The sequence below is a fragment of the Lepisma saccharinum genome, chromosome 1, assembly GCF_977018435.1.
Source record: "Lepisma saccharinum chromosome 1, izLepSacc3.1, whole genome shotgun sequence".
Classification (NCBI taxonomy): domain Eukaryota; kingdom Metazoa; phylum Arthropoda; class Insecta; order Zygentoma; family Lepismatidae; genus Lepisma; species Lepisma saccharinum.
This window is the reverse complement of record NC_139229.1, coordinates 69,389,727-69,412,504: the sequence shown is the minus strand read 5'-3', so window position 1 is coordinate 69,412,504 and position 22,778 is coordinate 69,389,727. Positions and strand designations below refer to the sequence as shown.

The following is a 22,778-nucleotide window of genomic DNA, read 5'->3' as shown; positions in this document are numbered from 1 at the left end:
AATCTCGACCTTGGCACAGGGGAAGCTCAAGATAAAATTTTCACCCTTGCGAGGTGGATTTTTGGCGCCCCATGCTTTTCACCTTGGTCTCCCTACTTTCTACTTTCCACCCCAATAAAATCTTGACCATGTTACGTATTTACAATTTTAAAGAAGAAACAATTATAGTCTTATTTTTTAAAATACTTTTAGTGTTAAAGAATACGTTTATTGTAGGTATGCATTTATTTAATACCTACATAATGATATCAAAATAACAGTAATAGCTTCAATTTTTACATGATTTTGCAGTTATGCAGCAGTGACTTCAATTCATTCTTGTTAACACAAATCCAATACTTTTAAAACAAATAGCCAGGCTTACGTGAACAGAAGTAAGGTTTTTCATATCCATGGAGAAATGGGTGAACGGATAAATAAATATTACGATTATGATTACTCAAAGAGGACACCCCGGTTTAGGTGATCCCCTTGGACTGCGCCTCGGGCAAGTCGCCCGCAAAATCTTTTTAAAATGCTGTGATTTTGGAATGTTGCATGTTGTGGTTGTGAATATTAAACATATAAGATGCCAAAACTCAAAACATAAAATACCTTTCGCTGCAGGAACATTAAAATTCTTGCTAAAAGAAGGGGAGCTCCACATACACGAAAGTGGTGCTGTATAAGGGAAAAACCTACCACTCCCCTCCAGCAACTGGTTACAAGGTCAACGAAAGTTGCAGCGTTATGTAATTATAATAATAACCAAGTGCGCCGAGGTGGAGGTCTTAAGCAGGTCAAGGTTCGAAGATAGGTGTGAACCTCATTCCTTAAAATGTTCATTAATTTTTAACAGAATGAGAAAGTGAATATAACAATGGTATTTTAGTTGTAGAACATATTATAATGCAAGTTACAGCTGCAGAAATGTTTTACAAGCTTTCGTTTTGTGCATGGATATCTTGTAGAGTAAGATGTGTACGTATTACGAAGCAAATTGTCCATCACGGTGTTTATTCTGCGTGTTTTTGCACAATGAGAGCTTCAAGAATTGAATTCAAACGTCAAACAAGCTGCTGACAACCTCTGCACTAGCATACATAGAAATCCAGTCCTTAAAAACACATAGGATGCACGAAAAAAATCATGAATATTGTCATCCCACTGAACTCCCTCTCTCGTGTTTAGTGCTATTTTATGAGAGACTTCTCAAGCACTGGCAACGCCGGGGGATTGGGGGGAGGGGGTGAAGTAATACTCCGTATTCACTCTTGAAAGAAAATTAAGTGATACGCCTACAGCCCCTTCAGTCTATAAACAAGCATGTGTGAACAGCAGACCGGGGCAACACGATGCACGCTATTCGGAAAACGGTCCAGTCCGAGCTAGAAGTGCAGCTTGTGTTGCTTCGGTTCGGAAGGTTCCATTTGTATCTAATGGCTAAATCTCAAGACTAAAGGGGCTCGTGTCGCTTCGGTTTGAAGTTAGCTTGGTTCCTGTCGTTTACAGTACGATATATTGTTTACATTAAAAAATGCAAGCATAGGCGTGCGCACGGGGGGGTGGGGCAATTGTCCCTCCTAATACTCTCACTTTTAAATTTAAGTGTAGAGAAATCTTATTACCGTTATTTTCAAGCTGACGAAAGTTTCAAGCAACTACGGCAGGTTTCTTTCCTATGTAATTGGACTATCTCACTTCGTTCTCCAGCGAATTACTTGTTATTGAAATTCACGCATTTTATTTGTTAGCCTAGATGTGGTCGCGGAATAAATTGGTCACACATTAGAAATTAATAAATTAAGTGTAGTTGTTTTGAATCTGCTGTACGAAATCATTTTTATATGTAAACTAGTCTGAATCACAGAGAATGAAAATTAAGGGGAACAGAGAACTTTTGTGCCACGGAAGCTGGATTTTTTTTTTAATACAGTGATATTCGGTGGGTTATATACACCCCTGTTTAGTACCCATCAATACTACAGTGTAAAACAGTGAGATGGAATGAATCTTTTCTTTCGCCGTCATCTAGGCTTTTGCCCCCCTTAATCAGAGTGTCTGCGCACGCCCATGAACGCAAGTGTAGGCTAGAATGATTCTCGGGCGAGGTACCGACTGAAATTCGTTCCTCCTATAACTGTAGCTTCTGGATCAGTCACGTGAGGAGTGACTGCACCGCTGCAGTCACTCGCTTCGGCACGCCCTTGGTTTTATGCAGTGCGCGGCTTGGAATGTGTAGCTCATTTTTCGTCGACCGACTGGCCTGGCAACCCTGTTTCATCTGTCAACAACAGACAACATGGCCACCGTGCATAGGGAGGCGATACAGAAACAAATTCAACAAGACTGGGCAAATCGTGAATATATTGAAGTTATTACGGGAAGCATTAAAAAAATTGCAGACTTTTTGAATTCTTTTGGTAAGCAACCAATCGGCAGTTCATACCGTGTGCATTTTTCGTATGTAAACTGTGTCAACGAATGGCTTAACGTTGAAGTGTTTATACCAAACATATTAGTCACGGATTAGAATTTAGCAAGTAGCGAGCGAATTTTACAACTATGAAATAAAATTTTGGGCTAAAACGCGATTACCTGTCCACGCAGTTGGGTCAGTGATTATTAATTAAGGAATAGTAAAGCGCAACTGGATCAACTTAAAAGGGAATGTAAGAATTACTTTGACAAACAATTTAGTCACCCGAATTCTATGCAAATTAAATTTTTGGTAACAGTTCGTTATATCGAAGACACATTAAAATCGGATATTTTGTGTTTCGCATGGTTCGTACTTATCAATTGTGTATTGCGGAACATAGTTCAAGGTGCCATTATGCTTTTTACACGAAAACAAACACAATTTTTCCCAGTAGGTTTTGTTATTCCTATTTTTTTTGCTTCCGTAACACATACTATGGCGGGCAGAGGTTGACTACCGTTGTAGGTATGCAGTGTTTCCAACATTCTTCACCGAAAAATACCTACTATCGTGTTCGTCACATGTGCAAATTGTACATTATGCATGAGTAGCTGATGGATAGCCCCACAAACCAACAAACCATTCCCGATAAGGTTAGGTTAGGCAAGCATAGTTAAAAAAAGGGGGTTGGAAACACTGACGGGGGGTTACGTCATCAAACGTATGCAGCATCCAGCTCATGTAGCGATGCTCATGTGCATCGGTGAGATATTTCTCTTGAAAAATACATGATTTCCCGGTCAAATAGATTCCACAATGAAAGAAAATACCTCGACAAACGGTGGAAACTTTAGAGAAACTCATTTCCGTAAGTAGTTTCTTCTGTAAAAATGAAGAAATGTGTTTCCGATATAACGAACTGTTACCAAATTTTTTACATACTTTTCATGCATAAGCACAATCCACTCGACATAACGATGAAATTCCACGTATGTCGCTGACTTCGCCAGTTTCTTGCCATTGAAAGCTACAGGAAGGTTGGTATGTTTCATTCACAAATTTCACATAAGGAAATACATGTACGAGGTGAGTGTGGTCTAAATTACATGTTCTCGAAGAAGATTAATGTAACAATGTGTGATTTAAATCTCTCAGAAATGTATGAAAAAAGTGGGGACCCCTTGACACTGTACCTCCTCGAGAATTACGTTGAATTAATGGATAGATTTTGATGTTTTATGCAACATAAAATGTGTATCAGAGCGCGCAGCAACCACAGATAACAGATATATTTGATCCCAAATGGCTCAGTCGGTAACGCGACTGACTACCATGCTCAAGGTCCCGGGTTCGATCCCCAGGGGTCCTCCCCGATGGCGCAGTGGTAGCGTTGTCGCCTTGAAATCAAGGGGCCCCAGGTTCGATACCCGGTGGAGGCACAAGTGGTTGGGATCCCACTTTAAACTGTAGGTCCAGTCCCGATTAGCCTTACTGTGCATAAAGTGGACTTAAAACAACAAATCAATCAATCGATCCCTGGCCGGTTCAAATCTGGGAACTTTTCTAACGTTGGAAGCGGCTCCGGCATCCACCCAGCATCGAATGACATGGGTACCTGGGGGGTAAAGGTGGTCAGGGGCATGATGCTGATCACATCACCCCCACTCAGGACCGGATCAAGAATGTGTGGGGCGTTACCCCCACACGCCTTCATGGCGTAGTGCTAAGCACAGGGGAGCATTTTACTTTTTTTTTTTTGTAAGTGAAGACCTTATCTCAGAGTATTTTGCCGATTTTTATTAGGCTAGTGAAAACTGGTTGTTATACGCAAACTTAAATAGTGAAAAAAAAAAAAATACGTGCAAATGATAACGCAATCAAACTCAGCACTTCAATAAAAATGTCGAAAATTGTTATCAGTGTCAAACATAGAACTCCTAATCTAACAATGTACAATTGTAGAAACCAATAAATCTAACACTCCTAACAATAGATCCACTTGGTTTGTAAATTTTCAGTCCTTCGTGTTTGATTTACTTTATTTTATAATACATTTTAAAATGAAATAATGAATAATTATTGTAAACTTATTGACTTTCGTCCTTAATATTTTGTGTTTATGAAGTGGTAGACTGTTCTTTTGGATTGTTATGTTGGATGCTATATTCACTCGTGCGAAGCCTTCAGGTTATGCTGCTTCAAGCTAAGGTACTGTATTTCACAAAACCATTTCTACACAAGCTAAAAAAAAAACAATGGAAAAAGTTAATAATATAATCTTCATAAACCATGCAAGAGTTTTCACTTTTTAGCGGAGGTACAGGGGTCAAGGGTACCAAAAGTGCAGTTTATGCTTGTACAAACTTTCCTAGTGACTCAATATATATGTATATCTTTTTCAGATATGTCTTGTCGCTCGCGATTAGCTGTGCTCAATGAAAAGTTAACAACACTGGAAAGGAGAATTGAATATCTTGAAGCGAGGGTAAGTTTTACTGGTTGTATTCATGAAAATTGGTTGATAGAGGAGGATGCTGTTAAAAAAATAAAAGCTAATTTCATTATTAAAGTTACCTTAATTACCCATGTTTAGTTCTTTGTTCTCCTATTCTATGTAATGGTTAGGGCTCGGATAGTTATGCAAAGAAATGCAAAATATGCACTAAAAAGTGTAAAATATGCATTTTAAAAACCTGTTTTAATTTATAAATGCTGTATATTACAAACTATGAAAGATTACATGCCAGGCAATGAATATGCATTATTCTGAATGCTCATTCGCTACACAGATTTTTTTCATGATTGCATTTGATAACATGTCTCAAATTTTCGAACTTGAAACTCCTTCTGTTTTCAGCTAGAATTGTCTTATATTCAGAAACACACGTTCCACTTCGCAAGATACAAGTGGACTGTTTTTTAGAGCAACAAAGTCAGACACATCAAGTTCCAGATCATCCACACGTTGTCCATTTGTGATAAGAAACTTACACGTGGCATTGTCAGCTTAGTCGATTGTTGAGGTGAGAATGACGTACTTGCCACATTTCATACAATCCAGGAAAAAGAAAAGAAGAAAGAGGAGTTAAATATGCATTTGCATATGCAATATGCATAATTATCCAAGCCCTAGTAATGGTACTTAACTAAGGATAAACTCATTTTCACGGATATTCTTGTGACACTTAAAGTTTCCCTGATCAGAAGTATATAATCTAAAGTTATGCATTAAATGAGCACATGCATGCCTGCTTCCAAAATTCATAGACATTGGTGCATTAACAGGAATGCAACATTATTTTTTACCCAGCTATTTCAATCTGAATTAGTGATGCCACATTATTAACTGTATTTAGTTGAAGCATATAATTATATAAAAAAATTCTTATTGTATTTTAGGTTACAAAAGGAGAAACACTGACATAATGTAATATGACAGCATATGAAGAAAAACACAAACGATTTTCATCAGGACTGATTAGAATACTGATGTTGGGCACATGCTTCCAAGTTCTGGCAGAAGCTTTAAGTTTTGTAAATTTATTCCCATTTTCATATGATTATAGTATGTAAAGACAATGTGTATTGACATACCTGTGTTTGTATTATAAAATAAAAATTTTACATCGTAATTGCTTAGGTTTAATACAGGAGATTATATTTAATATCATTTCTGAGCACTCATTTTGCACACACCATTGTGCCTAATTTCATGAAAATATAGTGTGTGGTTTTGTAAGTTTTGAAAATTACATTTACTGTTTCAGGTTGATTCACCTATACGTTCCTGCCTTGGGCAGCTGATAACTTTGGAATTGTTATTAATTGGATGCATTACATTGTTTTTAAAACAAAATAATCACTATGGAGTTAGAAACAATATGCATGATCATGTTACAATATACAGTAACCCCCCCCCCCCCCCCCGACAGTTACATAATAACTGTACGTAGCTGTCAAAAGATTTTTATTTGAAAAGTGTGATTTCAGTTTGTTTTTATATTCTTCATACTTCTATAGTTTAAATACTGCTGCATGATGTTTCATTTATAAAATAATACTGTGTAAATAATATACATATAATAATAATAATAATAAATAGTGGTTTCTTACGAAGCTACACTTAAGCAATTTACAAATTAGACGGTAAAATCATGCTACGGAAAGGTTTACAAAATGCATTACGCACATAACTCGGGGGGGGGGGGGGGGGTTACCTAATATACGAAACAAAATTCTCCATTACTTTGATGACAAATTCCATTTGATCTTGAAACATGTCATCTTGAGCTTTCTGTAAGGTATGGTGACATATCATTCTGTATGTAAATTGATTTTGTGCATTCACATGACAAAATAGTTGTCCCTATTGTATAGCATATAATTTTTGCATGTATGTGACCTATGAGGTTTAATTTAAAAATGTAGCACATTCAAGTTACTATTGCAACATATGCTTACTGTGAAAAAAATAATGTTTTCGCATTAAGAAATCCAATGTGATGTGTTTATAACAGATTAGGCTAGTTTTAAAATTTCTATGTAAACAGCCAAAAGAGAAAAAGTTGGGGTTTTCAGCTTGTCTTATTATTGCTTGATCTTATTTTATATCACTTTGCTGCTGCTCAGTTAACCCATGATTGGTTGCTGTCTCTTAGGTCACGTTGTCGGTTGCAGGTAAGCGCGATGCTCACCTCTGTTTTTCAGGCATATTTTACTGCATTTATTTTTGTTTCTACTGATCTGTTTATTATTTCTCTTCTTCTAAATTAAATTTTTGTTTTTTTAAACAGAGTAAATAATACATTGTCGAAGCAAACAGCTCTCATCGCATGTTCCTCAAAGCTGCCCTGAAGAACTCTGGAGCATTTCCATGTGTGTTCCACAAATTTGATATACAATCACTTAGAAACATTTCGTATTTTCTATCAACACGACAAAAACATGTAGGTACGAAAACTCAGTAGAAACAGCGTAGACTGTTGACTACATAATGCACAAATCTAAATAAAGTAACATAATTCATTGCAGGTGAGCTCTGACAACACTCCTTCCAAAACAATGGTCTTTCTCATACTGTCGTTTACACTATCTCCTTAAGATGTGATCAGGTCACTCGTGAGTCAGCTAGAGAACACCACAGCACAATACTTTAAATGCTGTTAAAATTGAAAGTGAGCGCATCACTCACCCGCGACTGATTGGTGGTTAATTGCGATGAGGGTGGTGGTGGTGATTAGGTTAAATTGATAAAGGGACGTATGTACCCATGCACAGACCAGACTGGAACCTGGATTTATAAGCTGACCACTCGGCTATCACTAGTTTGGTATCCAATCTATGAAATGTTGAACTTGTATCAACATTTTTTTTGTCTCCACAAGTTTACATATAATATGAATCTTGTAGACTTTGTCCCCTACCCCTTTCCCCCTGCAATGTTTCAGTACGGTAAATAAAATTCTACAGCAAATTCTATTTTTCCATTTTTAGAGCATAAATGGGATAATTTATTGCAGTTCATCCATTTGTCCACAAATTATATTCACAAACGACTTTTTGGTTTGTTAACTGGTGCATGTCATAATATACAACTTGTTTTTACAAGGAATAATATTTTAACAATAGTCATTTTGGTAAAAAAAAATCATAATTTTTTAATTTTTTTATAGAAGTTGTTTCACAAACACACTAATGCATCAACCAAAAGTACATAATTAATATTAGCTCAACCTACACAATTTACCTGGCGTAGCTAAGTCCAGACAATTTGGTGAAAAAAGAAACAAACAAAAGGAAAAAAAACATTATGTGGAGAGTTCTGATTGGAAGAATGAATGAGGCACTTACATAATAGTAATTTACAACACTACACACCCATGTAATGAAAATTGCAAAATGGTAGTTAGTTCATACATGTAGAAACAATGTGATTCAAAAATACTAAATTGAATCACATACCTTGTTACTGCAAGAGAACACTAATAAATTTTTACCTGAATTATTTCAAGAGAACAAATCAGGAGTTATCACAATCATGAAGGTGCTTTGGGTCAACATGTAGAAAAAGATGGTCATTAGCACTGTTTTCTTTATTTTTCAAGCACCAATAAATTTGCATACTCAATCCAATAAATATTATAATCAAAAGAAATAGCAAACGTAAATGTACAGACCATTTTAAAGTTTGAGAAACAATCAATGAAATATTGATGTTCAGAAAATAAGAGTTGTTCCTGTTTTATATGCCTTGTTCACACGACACTCCTGGATTGTGACAATTCTATTGAAAGTCAATCTTAATGTTACAATCCAGAAGTGCCCACAGCTGTACATTACTCTAAATATTGTACTTTTCACAGATTTGTTGTTTGTCTCGCAACCAAGACAATGTTTGTGAAATGCACGACACTGACAAGGATTATGAAACAAAAAAGAAATTTGTTTTAAAGTTCAAGCCAGAGTATTTACTCTAGATGAACTATTTCATTTCCTAATAGGAAAAGAGGATTTCAAAATCTAACATTTGGGAATATCAGTCATCATTTTTTCAAAAAATACAAATACTGAAATTTTTTTAACTGTATGACATTAAAACAAAAATGCATGGGGGGGGGGGGGGGTTGCTTGCAGCAACTTAGTTATAATGAAGTCATGTAATATAAAAAAAATAACTGCGCGACCCCCCCCCTCCTAAATAATATGGTCTTTACTTTTTGTACACAAACAATTACGTATGCTTCCTAGTGGATGGCATGTTTACTGGGAAGACCATTAATGCTACTAGCTACAGGAAGAACCTGATATACTTCCCTGCATATTTTCTTTTAATTTTAACTAAAGTATAAACTCTGTTTTCTTTCACATTTCATGCTCTAAAGAAACAGTGTCTTACTGTTAGTGGTGATTATTTTTGAAGTTTTCAATTGGTTTTACAATATACAAAATGTAGAAACGTCACTTGCTAGTATCAATAGCAAATTCTCCTTCAAGCCATCTTAATTCTTAAAGGCACCAATAGCTGGAATTCTCTGAATGAAGAAATTATGGGATCAATACTATACACATGCATACTATGAATGTGAACCGCATTCCTAGATTATCTGCACATTTATTTGTTCTGTTAATTTTGGTGACCTCTGCTATTGCCATTGCAAGCTAGTGGGAGGGAGTAATTGCTGATAATTCAAAAGTAACATTTCCTACAACCACTGCTACCTCCACCTTGTATCTTGGTGTTTCTGTGTGTGATGGCAAAACCCATCAAAATTAATATACTGCTGGACAAAACAAAAAAAACCTGGAGACTTTAATATTTGACATCTGAATTGCAATTACTAAAAAAGTAAAAAGATACCTCCTCCCCCTTTGAAAATACTAGGCACGTCACTTAGTCGTTAATTTTAATTTGTTTTCTGTTGAATATATTCAGGTTTTGTTTCCAATAATTTCTGCAACATTTAGTTAGCTTTCGAATCAGAATTTATGCGTTATCACAAAAAATGCAAGTGTCCGGTTTATTTTGTCCAGCAGTGTAGAATGCCAAATAAATACAGTGGACTACAACTACAAGGGGACATGAAAAAAAAATTGAGTTAATCCAAAATTAGAATGAACAAAACCATGCATTTTTTTAAAACAAAATAAAACAAAACTACTGTACTACAATATAAACAAGAATAATGCAGTGGTCCTTATCGTAATTGCCATGTTTTGTGCATGGTCCTACAGTCCTTGTCAAAAACATTCCTCTCGCAATCAATTAAGCTACCAGTAAGTGGAAAGCATGTTTAAGTACACTGAATTAGCACAAAAAAATCACACGCTACATGCTCATTAAAAAAGTTTGTGATTTTTGATTGCGTGTTTTTGTTGTTACATGGTTAATGAAATCTTCAATTTGCTTGAGATTCACCGTGTCACACTTCTACATTGTGACCAAGGTACCCTGACTAATCACAACTGACACCTGAGCACAGATAAGATGACTTTTGAAAATCATTGGCTAGTGGGGGTTCAAGGAAGAACACCTGCACACAAAATGGGGTGGACAATCCCATGTTATCAAGGGGAAAATGGAGGTTGCATACCAACAAAGAGAAACTTTATCTTTCCCATGGCTGTCACTGGGTAGCTGCCTTCGAATTATCCAAATAAAAGGTACAAAAAATCGAATTACATATGAATTTTTAACACTAGTTTCAAGAGGAAGAGACTCGGGGTTGCTACATTTTTTTTATTGTGAAATTCCCTGACATTTCCAGGTTTTCCAGAAGAACATTGTGGTAGGTGGTACAGTATATGGTAGCTTAGCTGTGAAAATTTAAAATAGGTAATGAATAGTAAGGATCGTTTATTTTGTATCGTTGCAGGTGGTGAAAAGTGAAAATGACAACCAATGCTGAAAAAGCGCAAACTGTGTGGTGGTATGCAGAATTGGGATCCATGATTGCAGTTCGACGATGGTTTCGTGCAGAGTATCACAAAGACCCTTATGATGTCAAGAGAATCAAAGTGTGGAAAACAGTGTTTCTAGAGACAGGATCTGTCGCTAAGAGGCATGGTGATGGCCGATCACGAACATCAGAGGAAAACGTTCAGTGCATTGCATATGCATTTGCACCAAGTCCCAAGAAATCTGTTCGTACAGCATCACGTGAGATTGATCTCCCAAATTTTGTGTATGAACGGATTCCTTGCAATAATGCATCCCAATTCTGTGTACCACCACAGAGTTTGCGCTTTTTCAGCATTGGTTGTCATTTTCACTTTCCACCTCCTGGAAAAAAAAAAAGGTCCTTACTATTCATTACCTATTTAAAATTTCCACAGCTAAGTTACCATATACCACCTACCACACTGTTCTTGCCTGTATATTATGTTTAATATAAGTATTTGAAATTAGGGCGTTGCAATTCGGACACCCTGCATAATCCATTAATTATTATGAATATTCACTTTCACAACTTTTTTTTTTAATAAATTTCATTCTGCACACACAAGAAACGTGAAAATTTGAAGAGTAAAATGTACAATTACAATCAGCATCAAATGTATTGGGTGCTACAATCACGTGCATCTAGCCTTCAGGCTAAGGTAACAGAGGTACATTATTTCACCATAACAGATCTCCACTATATAAAAACAACATAAAAAGTTCATAAACCATACACAATTTTTCATTTTCTGGCAGATTTATAATGTCTTAGAAAATGCTGCTTTTGTGCTTACATTTATAAGTACATAGCAGCTGGAGAAATTTTTGTTGCATATAGGAATGGATCCCATGGAATTCTGTAGGAAATGCCAACAAGACTAAGATCTATAAAACAATAGACGATAACCTCATCTTCACCATCCTTTCTGATAATTATGATCATATTGTCAATGTACTTTAGTTATCAAGTTTTACTTTGATATTTTTTCTAATATCTAGTATTATGATATTCTTTCTAATATCTAGTATTATAAAAGTGAAAATTTATTACAGAAATTCGAAGGAACCATAATTTTGCACAAGACAGAATCATAAGAACGAAAGAAACAAGTTTCTAAACTGAATCTTTTTTGGGAGTGGAATCACAAGAACCAAATCCAGAAGTGGAAGTGAACTGTTTGTTCGTTTTGCAACTTTTTCTCTTGTAGACTCCAAAATGCACGAAATTCCAGACAATCTGCAAAATTCCCTGATTTTTCCGTTTTCCAGATGCACAGCAACCCTGAAACTCCTGTTCAAATTGCCGAATAATTCGAATTCTCCATGTTTAAATTAGATGCATTGTAAATGTAAATATGTTTCTAGCATTCATAAATGTTTCGTTTCCCAATACGTACACACACTAGTAATAAATCCTACAATTAAGTGCTTTTTATATCTATTGCTTGTGATCTTTTTTCTTAAATCACTTTACCATAGCGAATGAACAATCTATATGCACATTTATATTTTTTTCTTTTTAAATTTGTATTACAATACAGTGATGATCTGGTCAGTAACATGTTCAATATTTACTTAACAAAAAAAAGAAAAAATCGTAACAACGGATCTACCTATATATATATACACACACAAATTACTTCAGATATTGTCAACCAAATGCATTCTCCTCACATATTGCACTCTATATAAATACAGTTTTAACACAAATATGTTAGCGACTACGTGGAATAAAGTAATCTTGCCTAAGCATACCAGTTTTCAATATGCTTGCATATTTTGAAAAAAATTGCTGTTTAATAAGAAAAAGATAGTGCTATGAAATTCTGTATGTTTCCATCAATATGGAGTATTAGAAATGTGTGGTATAAAAATTATTGCAAAACAGATATACTTGGGAAAATCACTTTGACAAGTTTCATATGAGAAAAACATCCACACTGTAGTCAAAAAGTCCTTTTTTTCTGTTATTTTGCGGTTCATAACCATTTCATGTTATTTTCATTAAAAAAGATCAATTGTAATGTACAAAACTATAAATCCTTATGAATGGTGGCAAAAATGGACATAAATAGTTTCTTGATGAGTTATGCACAGGAATCAGACATTTTACCAAATTCATGTCCGTTATTTACTGATCTCCTTTACCCTTAGTTACTCCTATCTGAGCCGTCCCCTGCTCCCCAGATTCGAGTTGTTTTAAAAGCCTGAAGAGGGCAGCAGCTTCTCTTATCCTGCTGAATTCAATACAGAAGGCCTGTACTTCAATGAATAATTCCTGGAAAGAAATGTACATGTAACCAGTATATAATTATCTACCACACTCAACATGGCAGGCCATACTTGTATTCCCTTCCAGCATTTCATTCCACAAACTTAAGTATTCTTCTAGGTTCAAGAAATTAAGACTTTTTTTTATTACTACACCCACCTTACTCATGTGGAGCCACAGTGGCCCAATCAGTAGATCACTTGACTGCCATGCAGGAGACCTACTATCGGATTAAAAATTGATACTAGAGTTTAGACTGCAATTAAAAATTAACCAGTAGACCTACAACAAAACGAGTTACATTAAAATTTAGTTTATTCAGTTATGCGTTAATCTATGCTAAAGATTTTTTTTTCGAGTAGGTCTTATATTTTTTATCGTCATGAAAACAAAAAAAGGGCTGTTTTTTGAAGTTTTGGAAACGATCGCTCATTTTGAAATTATATAAATCAAAAACGGGTTGTCCGATAGTGAAGAAATTTTGGTATGGTGCAGGCAGAAATGTTTTAAACATAATTTTCAGATTTTTAAAATTTGTGGAAAAACCATTATCATTAATTTGGCAAAATAACTTTTTCTTAGTATTGGGTATTCCTACAAATACAATATTGGTCTTGTTTGGAAGCTCTTTGAATCTGTTTTTAAAATCCATTATCGTTGTCAATTCACATTGAGAAACAGATTTTATACAGATTTTTATTCAGCAGAGTAAAGATGAGCATGGAACGTGGCAACATGGCACGGATATCCGTTAAACCGTAGAAACTCAAAGCTGTCACTGCGAGCGGTGTTGCCACGTTCCACATACAGCTTTACTCCGCTGAATAATGTATAAAATCGGTTTCTCAATGTGAATTGACAATGATAATGGTTTTTAAAAACAGATTCAAAGAGCTTCCAAACAAGACCAATATTGTATTTGTAGGACTACCCAATACTAAGAAAAAGTTGTTTTGCAAAATAGATGATAACGGTTTTTCCAGAAACTTTAAAAATCTGAAAATTAAGATTTATGTTTAAAACCTTCCTGCCTGCACCATACAAAAATTTCATCATGATCGGACAACCCGTTTTTGATTTATAGAATTTCAAAATGAGCAATTGTTTGCAAAACTCCAAAAAACCGGCCCTTTTTTGTTCTCATGACAATAAAAAATATAAGGCCTACCCGAAAAAAAAATATTTAGCATAGATTAACGCATAATTGAATAAGCTAAATTTTACATAACTCGTTTTGTTGTAGGTCTATTGGTTAATTTTTAATTGGAGTCCAAACTCTAGTATCTATAATTTTTAATCCGATAGTAGGTTTCATTCCCAGAAAATTGATGGCGAAGTCTGTGACACAAAAATGTGAGCCTCACGGTGACGTGTAGCCAGAGCAGTGTTGCCATGTTGGGCTGATGCTCTCTTTCTCTCTCTCGGATTACAATACTTTTATACTTTTCATTAAATATATAAAAGGACAACGAATGCATACAACATTTAAATTATTGAGCACAATCTGTAAGATAGATTTTTTGAACATCAAAAGTTTTATTTTTTGTGCTAAACCAAGTCTCACCTTTTCAGCAAATGAATATTCTCTATGATCATAAAAACTGAAAATAGACCTAAGAACTACTTTCTTATCAAACTAATCTGGCCATATTTCCTCCTTTGCAGTGTTTCTGTATGTCCCCTTTAATGCTTTGTCCACGCCACATAGGTCTCCAGTCAGCTTTTAAATTTGTTTGAAATTAAAAATATTTGCCATTTCTGGAATTACAGCTAACGCTTGGAAAAAAAAAGCTGTACACATGTGCAATAATCCTCTTACTTGTTTATTGAGGTATATTTTTATTGTCATCAGAACTACTAGTGTCACTCATGGTAATCGTAAAAACCTGCTTTACACAATCACTGACATCAAAGAACTGCACCCGTTTGTGTCGAGACGAAGCTACAAAGCAACAATGCTGTCCAGCGAGGGGTGAAGAGATGAGCGAGATGGTTGACTTTGAAGCTCACATTTTCATGTCCAGCAGTAGAGTATTAGATGAAAGGAACAAGTCTTTATTGGTAGAAACAACTGCAATTCTTAACCTTACGTGCAATTACTGATGACTAAGAGGTGGATTTACATGTCAGAATTTTACATCCTGGGAAAGCAAAGTCCTTGCTGTTCTGTCCAGAATAAATCAAGCATCAACACTGATTTGGTGGCATTTTTTGTATATATCTATGTATGTGGAAATCCCATGCTTTCAAATTCCAATTTATTTATATCTTTATCCTTTAATAATAATAATAATAATAATAATAATAATAATAAAACCCTAACTAACTTTCAACAAACCTACAATGCTCGTATTGCACTGAAATTCCAATGTCATACCAGAATTTTCGAATTACAAAATTAGAGACCAGCTGGCATTCAAGGCTTATACATATGTATAACTTACAATGTATTTTCTCCTTCCAAAAGTATGGATTGGATATAAAGTGTCGATAAAGAATTGTCTGATATGAACCATCAGTCAACGATACTTCAATTATAGTTTTGTTTTTTAAAATACGTATACAGGGTGTCTACAATTTCGTAAAAACAAAATTTCCTGACTTTTCCACGTTTTCCAGACAGAACCAAAATTTTCCAAAGTCAGTAGGGCATATTTAAACATGTGTGTAAGCTTTTACGTAATGGTTGTCAAGTATTGACTAATGGTTAATAAAGAATTCCTTTTTATAAATAATCGCAACAAATGTAGCATAAATAATAAAAATAGTAATAAAATTTAGTAATACATGTACTAATCTTAATGTTTACCAAGCACAACCAATAGTCACATACTGTAGTAGATTTCTATATGAAAATAGTTCAAAACAGGACCCCTTTTCCTGGAGTACTTAATATGAAATTTCAACTGCAACTACTGATGATACTCAGTGTATACTATACTGAACTATAGTTTGTCCACAACAAATACAAAATTGCCTGTTCTTTTTCTTTGTTGAGAAAAATTGTATTTCTCCAGACAGTAAATTTCTCTGACATTTCCATGACTTTTCCAGGTTTTCCAGACTGGTGGACACCCTGGTACACACACATAAAACAATCTTTCATCATGAATTTATAAAATTTGATCCCTTCTAAAAACTTCAGGGTAAAAATCAGCTTTTTTTCATGTGTAAGTGGAAATTTTTATGTCATTAACAATAATACCCACTTAGAAAACTTATATCTATATCTAGTTTACACAGTTTTGATTTACTTTTTATTTTTTTCACTGAGGTTTATACATTCAATGTGTTGTTTGGGGAGCTGAACCACTGTCCTTCCAATCACCAGACAATTTCACTATGATAAGACTTGTTGATTGGGTTTATTTTACTTCGCTTTTCTGCCACTTTTAACTAATTGCAAAGATGAGGATGAATGATGATCTGATGAAACACAACACCCATGCCAAGGCTGTGATTCGAGCTTGAGGCCCCTGGCAAAATATAGTGCAGTGCTAACTACTCCATCACGGAGGTCGGCACAAGACTTGCTGTTTCAGGAATGATTAATGTATTGCCAGGCAAAAATTATGTGCGGTAGGTTATTATTATTATTATTTTGTAACTTAGCACCAGCCAATAGTCTAGTGATTTAACCTTCATTTCAAGTGTTCTAGGGTTTCACGTACAGCAAATAAAAATTGATGCTCTTGTACCCAGAAACAGCATCGAGTTACATTATACATATAAAAATAACTGTTGCACAGCTTATCCCTTCATAAAGAAATATTCATTAACATATATATGTATGACAATCAAAGCTTATACTGACCTGAACATTGATAATTTTATTCCTTATGAGCGACTGCAAAAACACGCACACAAGTCTCACAAGGCGATTCTGCATGTACCGGTCCTTAATAGTTTCACACGTTGAAATGCAGTTTGAAATGTACAGATGTACAAACTCTGTTGGTAAGTCAACAGTTGTTGTCAGTCTAGAAACAAAATGAAAAAAGAGAAACTAATTGAGTATATTCATATATATCAGTTTCTATTTTCTTTCTTTAAAAAAATAGCATCACATATCTTCCATGTTTGGCTAATTGAGACAATGAAGATGAATGATGATTAAATGAATCAACAGGCTGGGTGGTCGCACTTAATGTACTCAGCCACTAATATTGAAATAACATCAACTGCTCGATGAACTTATGCAAGTTTCTAAATTATACAAACACATTCTAAAATATTCACTACAAATCTAGTCATACACAATCTTTATTTCCTGAATTCATTGTACAATCCTCACAACAATGCAACATGAAATTAATTCTCTGAATGTTGGTGACAATGGTTCTACAGTAGCATGCAATGTTAATTGGACATTATCCAGTGTCTACTGCTTTTGAGCCTCTCCCATGGCACAGCGGTTGTGTCCTTGCCTTGTAATCAAGGGGTCCTGGGTTCGATACCTGGTGGAGGCACATAGTGGTTCGGATTACACTTTAAACTGTAGGTCCAGTCCCAATTAGCCTTACTGTACATAAAGTGGACTTAAAACAGCAAATCAAATCAAAATCTACTGCTTTTGACTATACTTATTATAATACTACATTTTGAAAGAGCACATCTTCTCTTGTCTTCGGGTGAGCAAATATATTTTTGTCAGTGATTGGGATAAGAGCTATGACTTTACTTCAAATCTGGTGTAGTAACTAATGGTGCCCCTTGAAATTCTGTACAAGTTTTTGTTCCACTTATGTTACTATTTCCATTTTTTCAGGGGAGAGGACCATATTTGCTTGAATTCTACACTGAGATTTCTTATAGGTAGGGACGTTAAGTTTTCATTTTAACGATAACACCGAAAATAAAGCGTTTAAAATGTATTTGGGTAGGTTAAGGAGGCAAGGTTTCGGTGTTTCTGACAGCGAAATAACGCAAATTGTGTCATTTTTCAGAATAACACAAAATTTTGCACTTTTAACGGTAGAAATGCTGCAAAATATGCAATATAAACTGGGAATAACACTTCATCTGTTCAAAGAGAGTTGCCTGGATCGCTATAACTTCTATTATTTCTAACCTAGCTAGTGAAACTTCGATTCAAAAGCAATTGTCACGCTTCATTTATTGCAATTTGGCGATTTAGTATTTATTGTATATTTAGTGGCTGACGACATGAAATAGTGTTCTAAATGCAATAAATTTGGTCATTTTTCACATAGGTAAGCTTCAATTTATTTATTTTTTGTCACTAAAACTAAACTTTGTCTCAATTTTCCAGAACTAAAGCAATGTGAAAATTGTAAGCATAGAAGGAACAGTAAAAACACATATAAAAACAACACCAATTTTAAATTAATAACACCAAATTTTGCCCTAAACCGCGAAAAATAACACCGAATTGCAGTATAAAATAACATCGCAATTTAGGGGAAAATAAAACAAAAATTTCAGGTCCCTACTTATAGGGGTTTCAGCCATTGCTATGAAGATGGCTGTTTTGATTTTCTTTAGTTTCCAATTTGAATAGTACTGTATGTTGCCAACTGAATTCTGTAGGATTCATTCCATGTATTCGCAGAATACATATTCATTGCAGAAACATTACATTGGAAATTTATATATAACAAGTGATCACACCCTTTGAGGATCATAAACTAGGTTTGGCAGAGATGCCTACATTCTAGGCATGTTATCCTTGTGGGGAAAAATAAAAATGCTTGGAGCACGGCCAGAAAATGTTGGTCGGATCTCAAACTTTCTGGTTGCACCCAACGGGGGTTCAAGCAGTATGTTTGAAATTTATTTTGTTCTTCTCCTTGAGACGTTAAAATAAATGATGTTAGCCTGTGCTTGAAGTGGAAAATTTTAGTGGGGGCGTTTGAGCCTTGGGGTTAACTGGGGGATGCTTTGCAAACATTTTGCTAGTTGGTACATGCCACTCCCCTGCAACCCAATTCACTTTAAGCACTGATGTTAACCAAACAGAACTGAACCCAGCATTCATTCAGTACTCCCTAGATGTCACTTCAAAAGGCAGCCAGTATAGCAACAGCGTTCAAGTAATATTGTACCCAGTGGTACAAAGATGCAAGAGTAGTACTAAGTGCCACATAACATACAATAAGAGCCTACTTAATTAATTTTAGAGTCAAAATTCCATCCTCAAAGACTTGATTAGCTTACCTGTTCACAACCTCCATGGAATGCAGGGACATTTCCATATTGACTAAGACACTGAAATATTCTGTGATCTGGCTTGACTGCATTAGTTTCAACAGAACTTCTATTGCTATCAGTGGATTATTTTCGACCAAGTCAGGTAGCTACAAAGATAAAACATATAGCATCTTCAATAAAACACATGAAGTCTACCTTAAATGTACAGCCAACAGCAAAGATAACAGCAGGCAAATTGTTCATCAGCATGTTTATTCACTATATTTTCCGCAATGTGATACATATCAATAAACAGACAATGTCTGACCCAGGATAACTACAATTCCACTCTTAAACACACAGAAATGCAGAAGAAAAATGGACAAAAATTGCAATGGACATTTTGCATATGGTTACCTTTGCTGCTGATAGTAAATGAATGTAATTTTATTACTGCAACCCCAATCACACAGTGCTACAACCGTTGTATATACAGATGTTATGATCAAGGACAGCATAACATCTATATCAGAATGATGGAAGAAGAAAATACATTCAAGTTGTTTGCATGTTGTCATGATGATGAAAGTTGTAGTTTTCAGTAGAATGTGCTACGGAGAAGCAGGGCAAGTGCCGATGCGTCAATTTTTCAGAAGTTCTCATAGAATATTTGTTGCTTTCTGTGCGCTCTACGAAAGGACAAAGTGGTTTCAAAATCTGAAGCCACAATTCCACTTATGTTTTCATGCTTCCTTTTTGACTTTGTTGGTTCTATGTCCAGGTAAAAAGGTAAAGTGCTCCCCTGTGCTTAACACCACTCCATGAAGGCGTATAGGGGGTGTGGGGGTAACGCCCCACACTTTCATGATCCGGTCATGAGTGGGGGTGATGTGATCAGCATCATGCCCCTGACCACCTTTACCCCCCAGGGTTTCCCCCAGGTACCCATGTTATTCGATGCTGGGTGGGCGCCGGAGCCGCTTCCAACGTTAGAAAAGTTCCCGGATTTGAACCGGCCGGGGATCGAACCCGGGACCTTGAGCATGGTAGTCAGACGCGTTACCAACTGAGCCACTATGTCCAGGAAAGAAGTGATTCTCTACTTGCGTTTGCTCCTTGTCTATCCTTGCAGCCTACACCTCATGGACTTACATTGTTTTCCTACTTTTCGAAAAGTTGATGCAGGGTTCCAGCCACGGTTGTGATATCGCTTTTGCTTTTACAACTGTAAGTGTCTGTAACTCTATCTTACTCGTCCATGTAATGGGCAACGGAAGTCTCTCAAAACATTTGAATCCGTTACATTTCACATTGTGTCGTAGAAGTGTTAGTAGACTGTACTATTATTTTTTGGGTAAGAAATAAAGCCACATACATATTCATGAATATGGGTTATTTAGTTCCATTGAACAGGAGCTTAGAGTATGCAACACTGTAGCTAATGTACAAGGAAGATCAGGGGTAAAACTGTGGTCTTGGGCTATTAACACTATTTCATTTTAATATCTGTTCTGGGTACATGACAATTACATACATATACAGATAATAATGTAGCTTACAAACAGTTTGCCCCCAAGCTGATGTTGGGTATCCCTTCCAGTCTTTCAAAGGTATTTCAAAACTTTTCATCTGAACAATAAACCCTTCATCATTCGTCCCCATAAACCTTCAATAAATGTATTTATGGTATGCTATTTATATTTAAGAGTTCGGTACAACTAAGAATCTTACCTTACTGGGTGTCAGTCCTATGTGGTAAACTAGCTTAGAATCCTTTTCCAGCTCTGCCAGCAAATGCTGCTGGTTCTGTAGAGACAAGGTTCCTTTCAGGGCCTTCACCATCAACCGTTTTGCCTCCACGCCAGCCGTGTTGGAAACACACATTGTCATGTCGTATGCAACCTTATGCTCATTTGGCTCTACGATATTTAACCACACCAACTATAAAAGGAATTAAGTTTCTTTGATATTCACAGAAACAACATATATTCATACATGCAGAATCAGAATGCGAGTGTGTTACCTTCCAATGTACGAATATCAACAGTGATCAATACGTACACCTTATTGTCGTTACTTGGCATCGCATTCTGCCATTATTGGCTAATTGTGACAATGAGGATGAGGAATGATTAGATGAGGCTGATGAAGTGACACTCCCAAAGAACACCCAGGCCCACGTCAAGACTTGAACCCAGGAGCTTCGGTGGTGAGATCGAAATTCGAGCACTTAACGTGCTAGGCCACCAATTCAGCTGTTCACAAAACTTTTTAAAATTATCTACCTTCATTAAATTAAATTGTCATTAGAAATAGTTCCTAATAAAATCAATAAAAATCCAATACCTAAACAGATGCATACCTACTTTATTTCAAAGTATTTTACCATGGGTAACAATTTTATTAACTTTAATACTGTGACAATGTTACAGTAAGATCAGTTAGCTAATGAAAAGTAAAACATACATAAATGTAATAACAAAATAACCGTGTATAAGGTAAAGTTGTTACATTCACATGAAACTGATTATAATTATTCATATTCACAGTTCATATAAAATATCTTCAGGAATTTTTATAATGTATATATTTCTGGCATGCTGAAACCAGTATTGTTTCTATCAAACCACCACATATAAGTCCGAATTAGTTCACAAAATTATCAGAAAATACACTCCTGTTCACCTTATGGGTTTGAACAGTTAAAGAATGTTCCGTTTTATCTGAACAGGAGTGTACAAAACCAGGATTAAACCTGGTTCTTTAGTATACTATGCAGTTGATTACTAACTGAGCTATCGAGGTACATCTAGCTTTTCCTTATTTTTCACATATGCTAAGCTTTTCCAACTCCATCTCCTGTGTACACCAAAGCAAAGCATAATATTCAGCTCTGTGCTAGGAGATGCATGGCAATGCACACTTTAAATTATTACAATGTTCAAGCTGAAATAATAACAAAATGACAATAATTTATACTAAATTACAGACTATGTATAGATTATATGGCTTTGGTAAAATTATCAATAGTATTATCGATATCGACCAATACTGATGGAGTAACAATTACTCTGTCCCGTGTCTAATGTGCACTATTATCTTACCTCATCTTCACAATTGTGCAATGGAGGAGCTAGACGGAGAAATTCAGGCTTGTAGCACTGTTCTACAATTGAATTCTGACCGGTCAATAAGGCTTCAGCAGTTTTCTTTGCAACACTCTGCTCTGGGAACAGATTAAATGACCTAAAATAAAAGAAAGAGCAGACAAGATCATGCAAATGCTTTCCAATGACATTTACACAAAAGAGAAATAAACCTAATATACAGGGTGTTTCAAAATTAACTCTGAGATTTCGGAAGTCAGTTGCTAAGTCAATTCTGTAATCTTGCTCGTATGTGGTCCACAGTCTCAGACAATGGCTCTGACCTAACTGCTCATTTTATGTCCGTTGAGTCACCAAAGAGGACATATCGAACATTTGTAAGGTAGGTCAAAAACTTGGATATGCTCTCAT

General features: G+C 35.6%; 2 protein-coding genes across 2 annotated transcripts in view; one reads left to right on the top strand and one right to left on the bottom strand.

Moving 5' to 3' along the window:
* The first annotated feature begins 2,220 nt into the window (after nt 1-2,220).
* Nucleotides 2,221-6,033, top strand: HSPC300 (hematopoietic stem/progenitor cell protein 300). The gene is made up of 3 exons (XM_083144497.1): nt 2,221-2,402; nt 4,804-4,886; nt 5,801-6,033. Exons 1-3 carry the CDS (start codon nt 2,282-2,284, stop codon nt 5,825-5,827), a joined length of 231 nt encoding a protein of 76 aa, XP_083000623.1. The 5' UTR covers nt 2,221-2,281; the 3' UTR covers nt 5,828-6,033.
* A 2,097-nt stretch (nt 6,034-8,130) lies between these two features.
* Nucleotides 8,131-22,778, bottom strand: part of Not11 (CCR4-NOT transcription complex subunit 11) — a 31,068-nt gene continuing 16,420 nt past the window's right edge. Inside the window, exons 6-10 of the mRNA XM_083132696.1 lie at nt 22,365-22,506; nt 20,992-21,201; nt 19,288-19,427; nt 16,925-17,090; nt 8,131-13,116 (exon numbers count right to left, since the gene is read on the bottom strand). Of these exons, the coding sequence (XP_082988822.1) occupies nt 12,970-13,116; nt 16,925-17,090; nt 19,288-19,427; nt 20,992-21,201; nt 22,365-22,506 (805 nt within the window). The 3' untranslated portion in view covers nt 8,131-12,969. The remainder of the gene's footprint in view (nt 13,117-16,924; nt 17,091-19,287; nt 19,428-20,991; nt 21,202-22,364; nt 22,507-22,778) is intronic.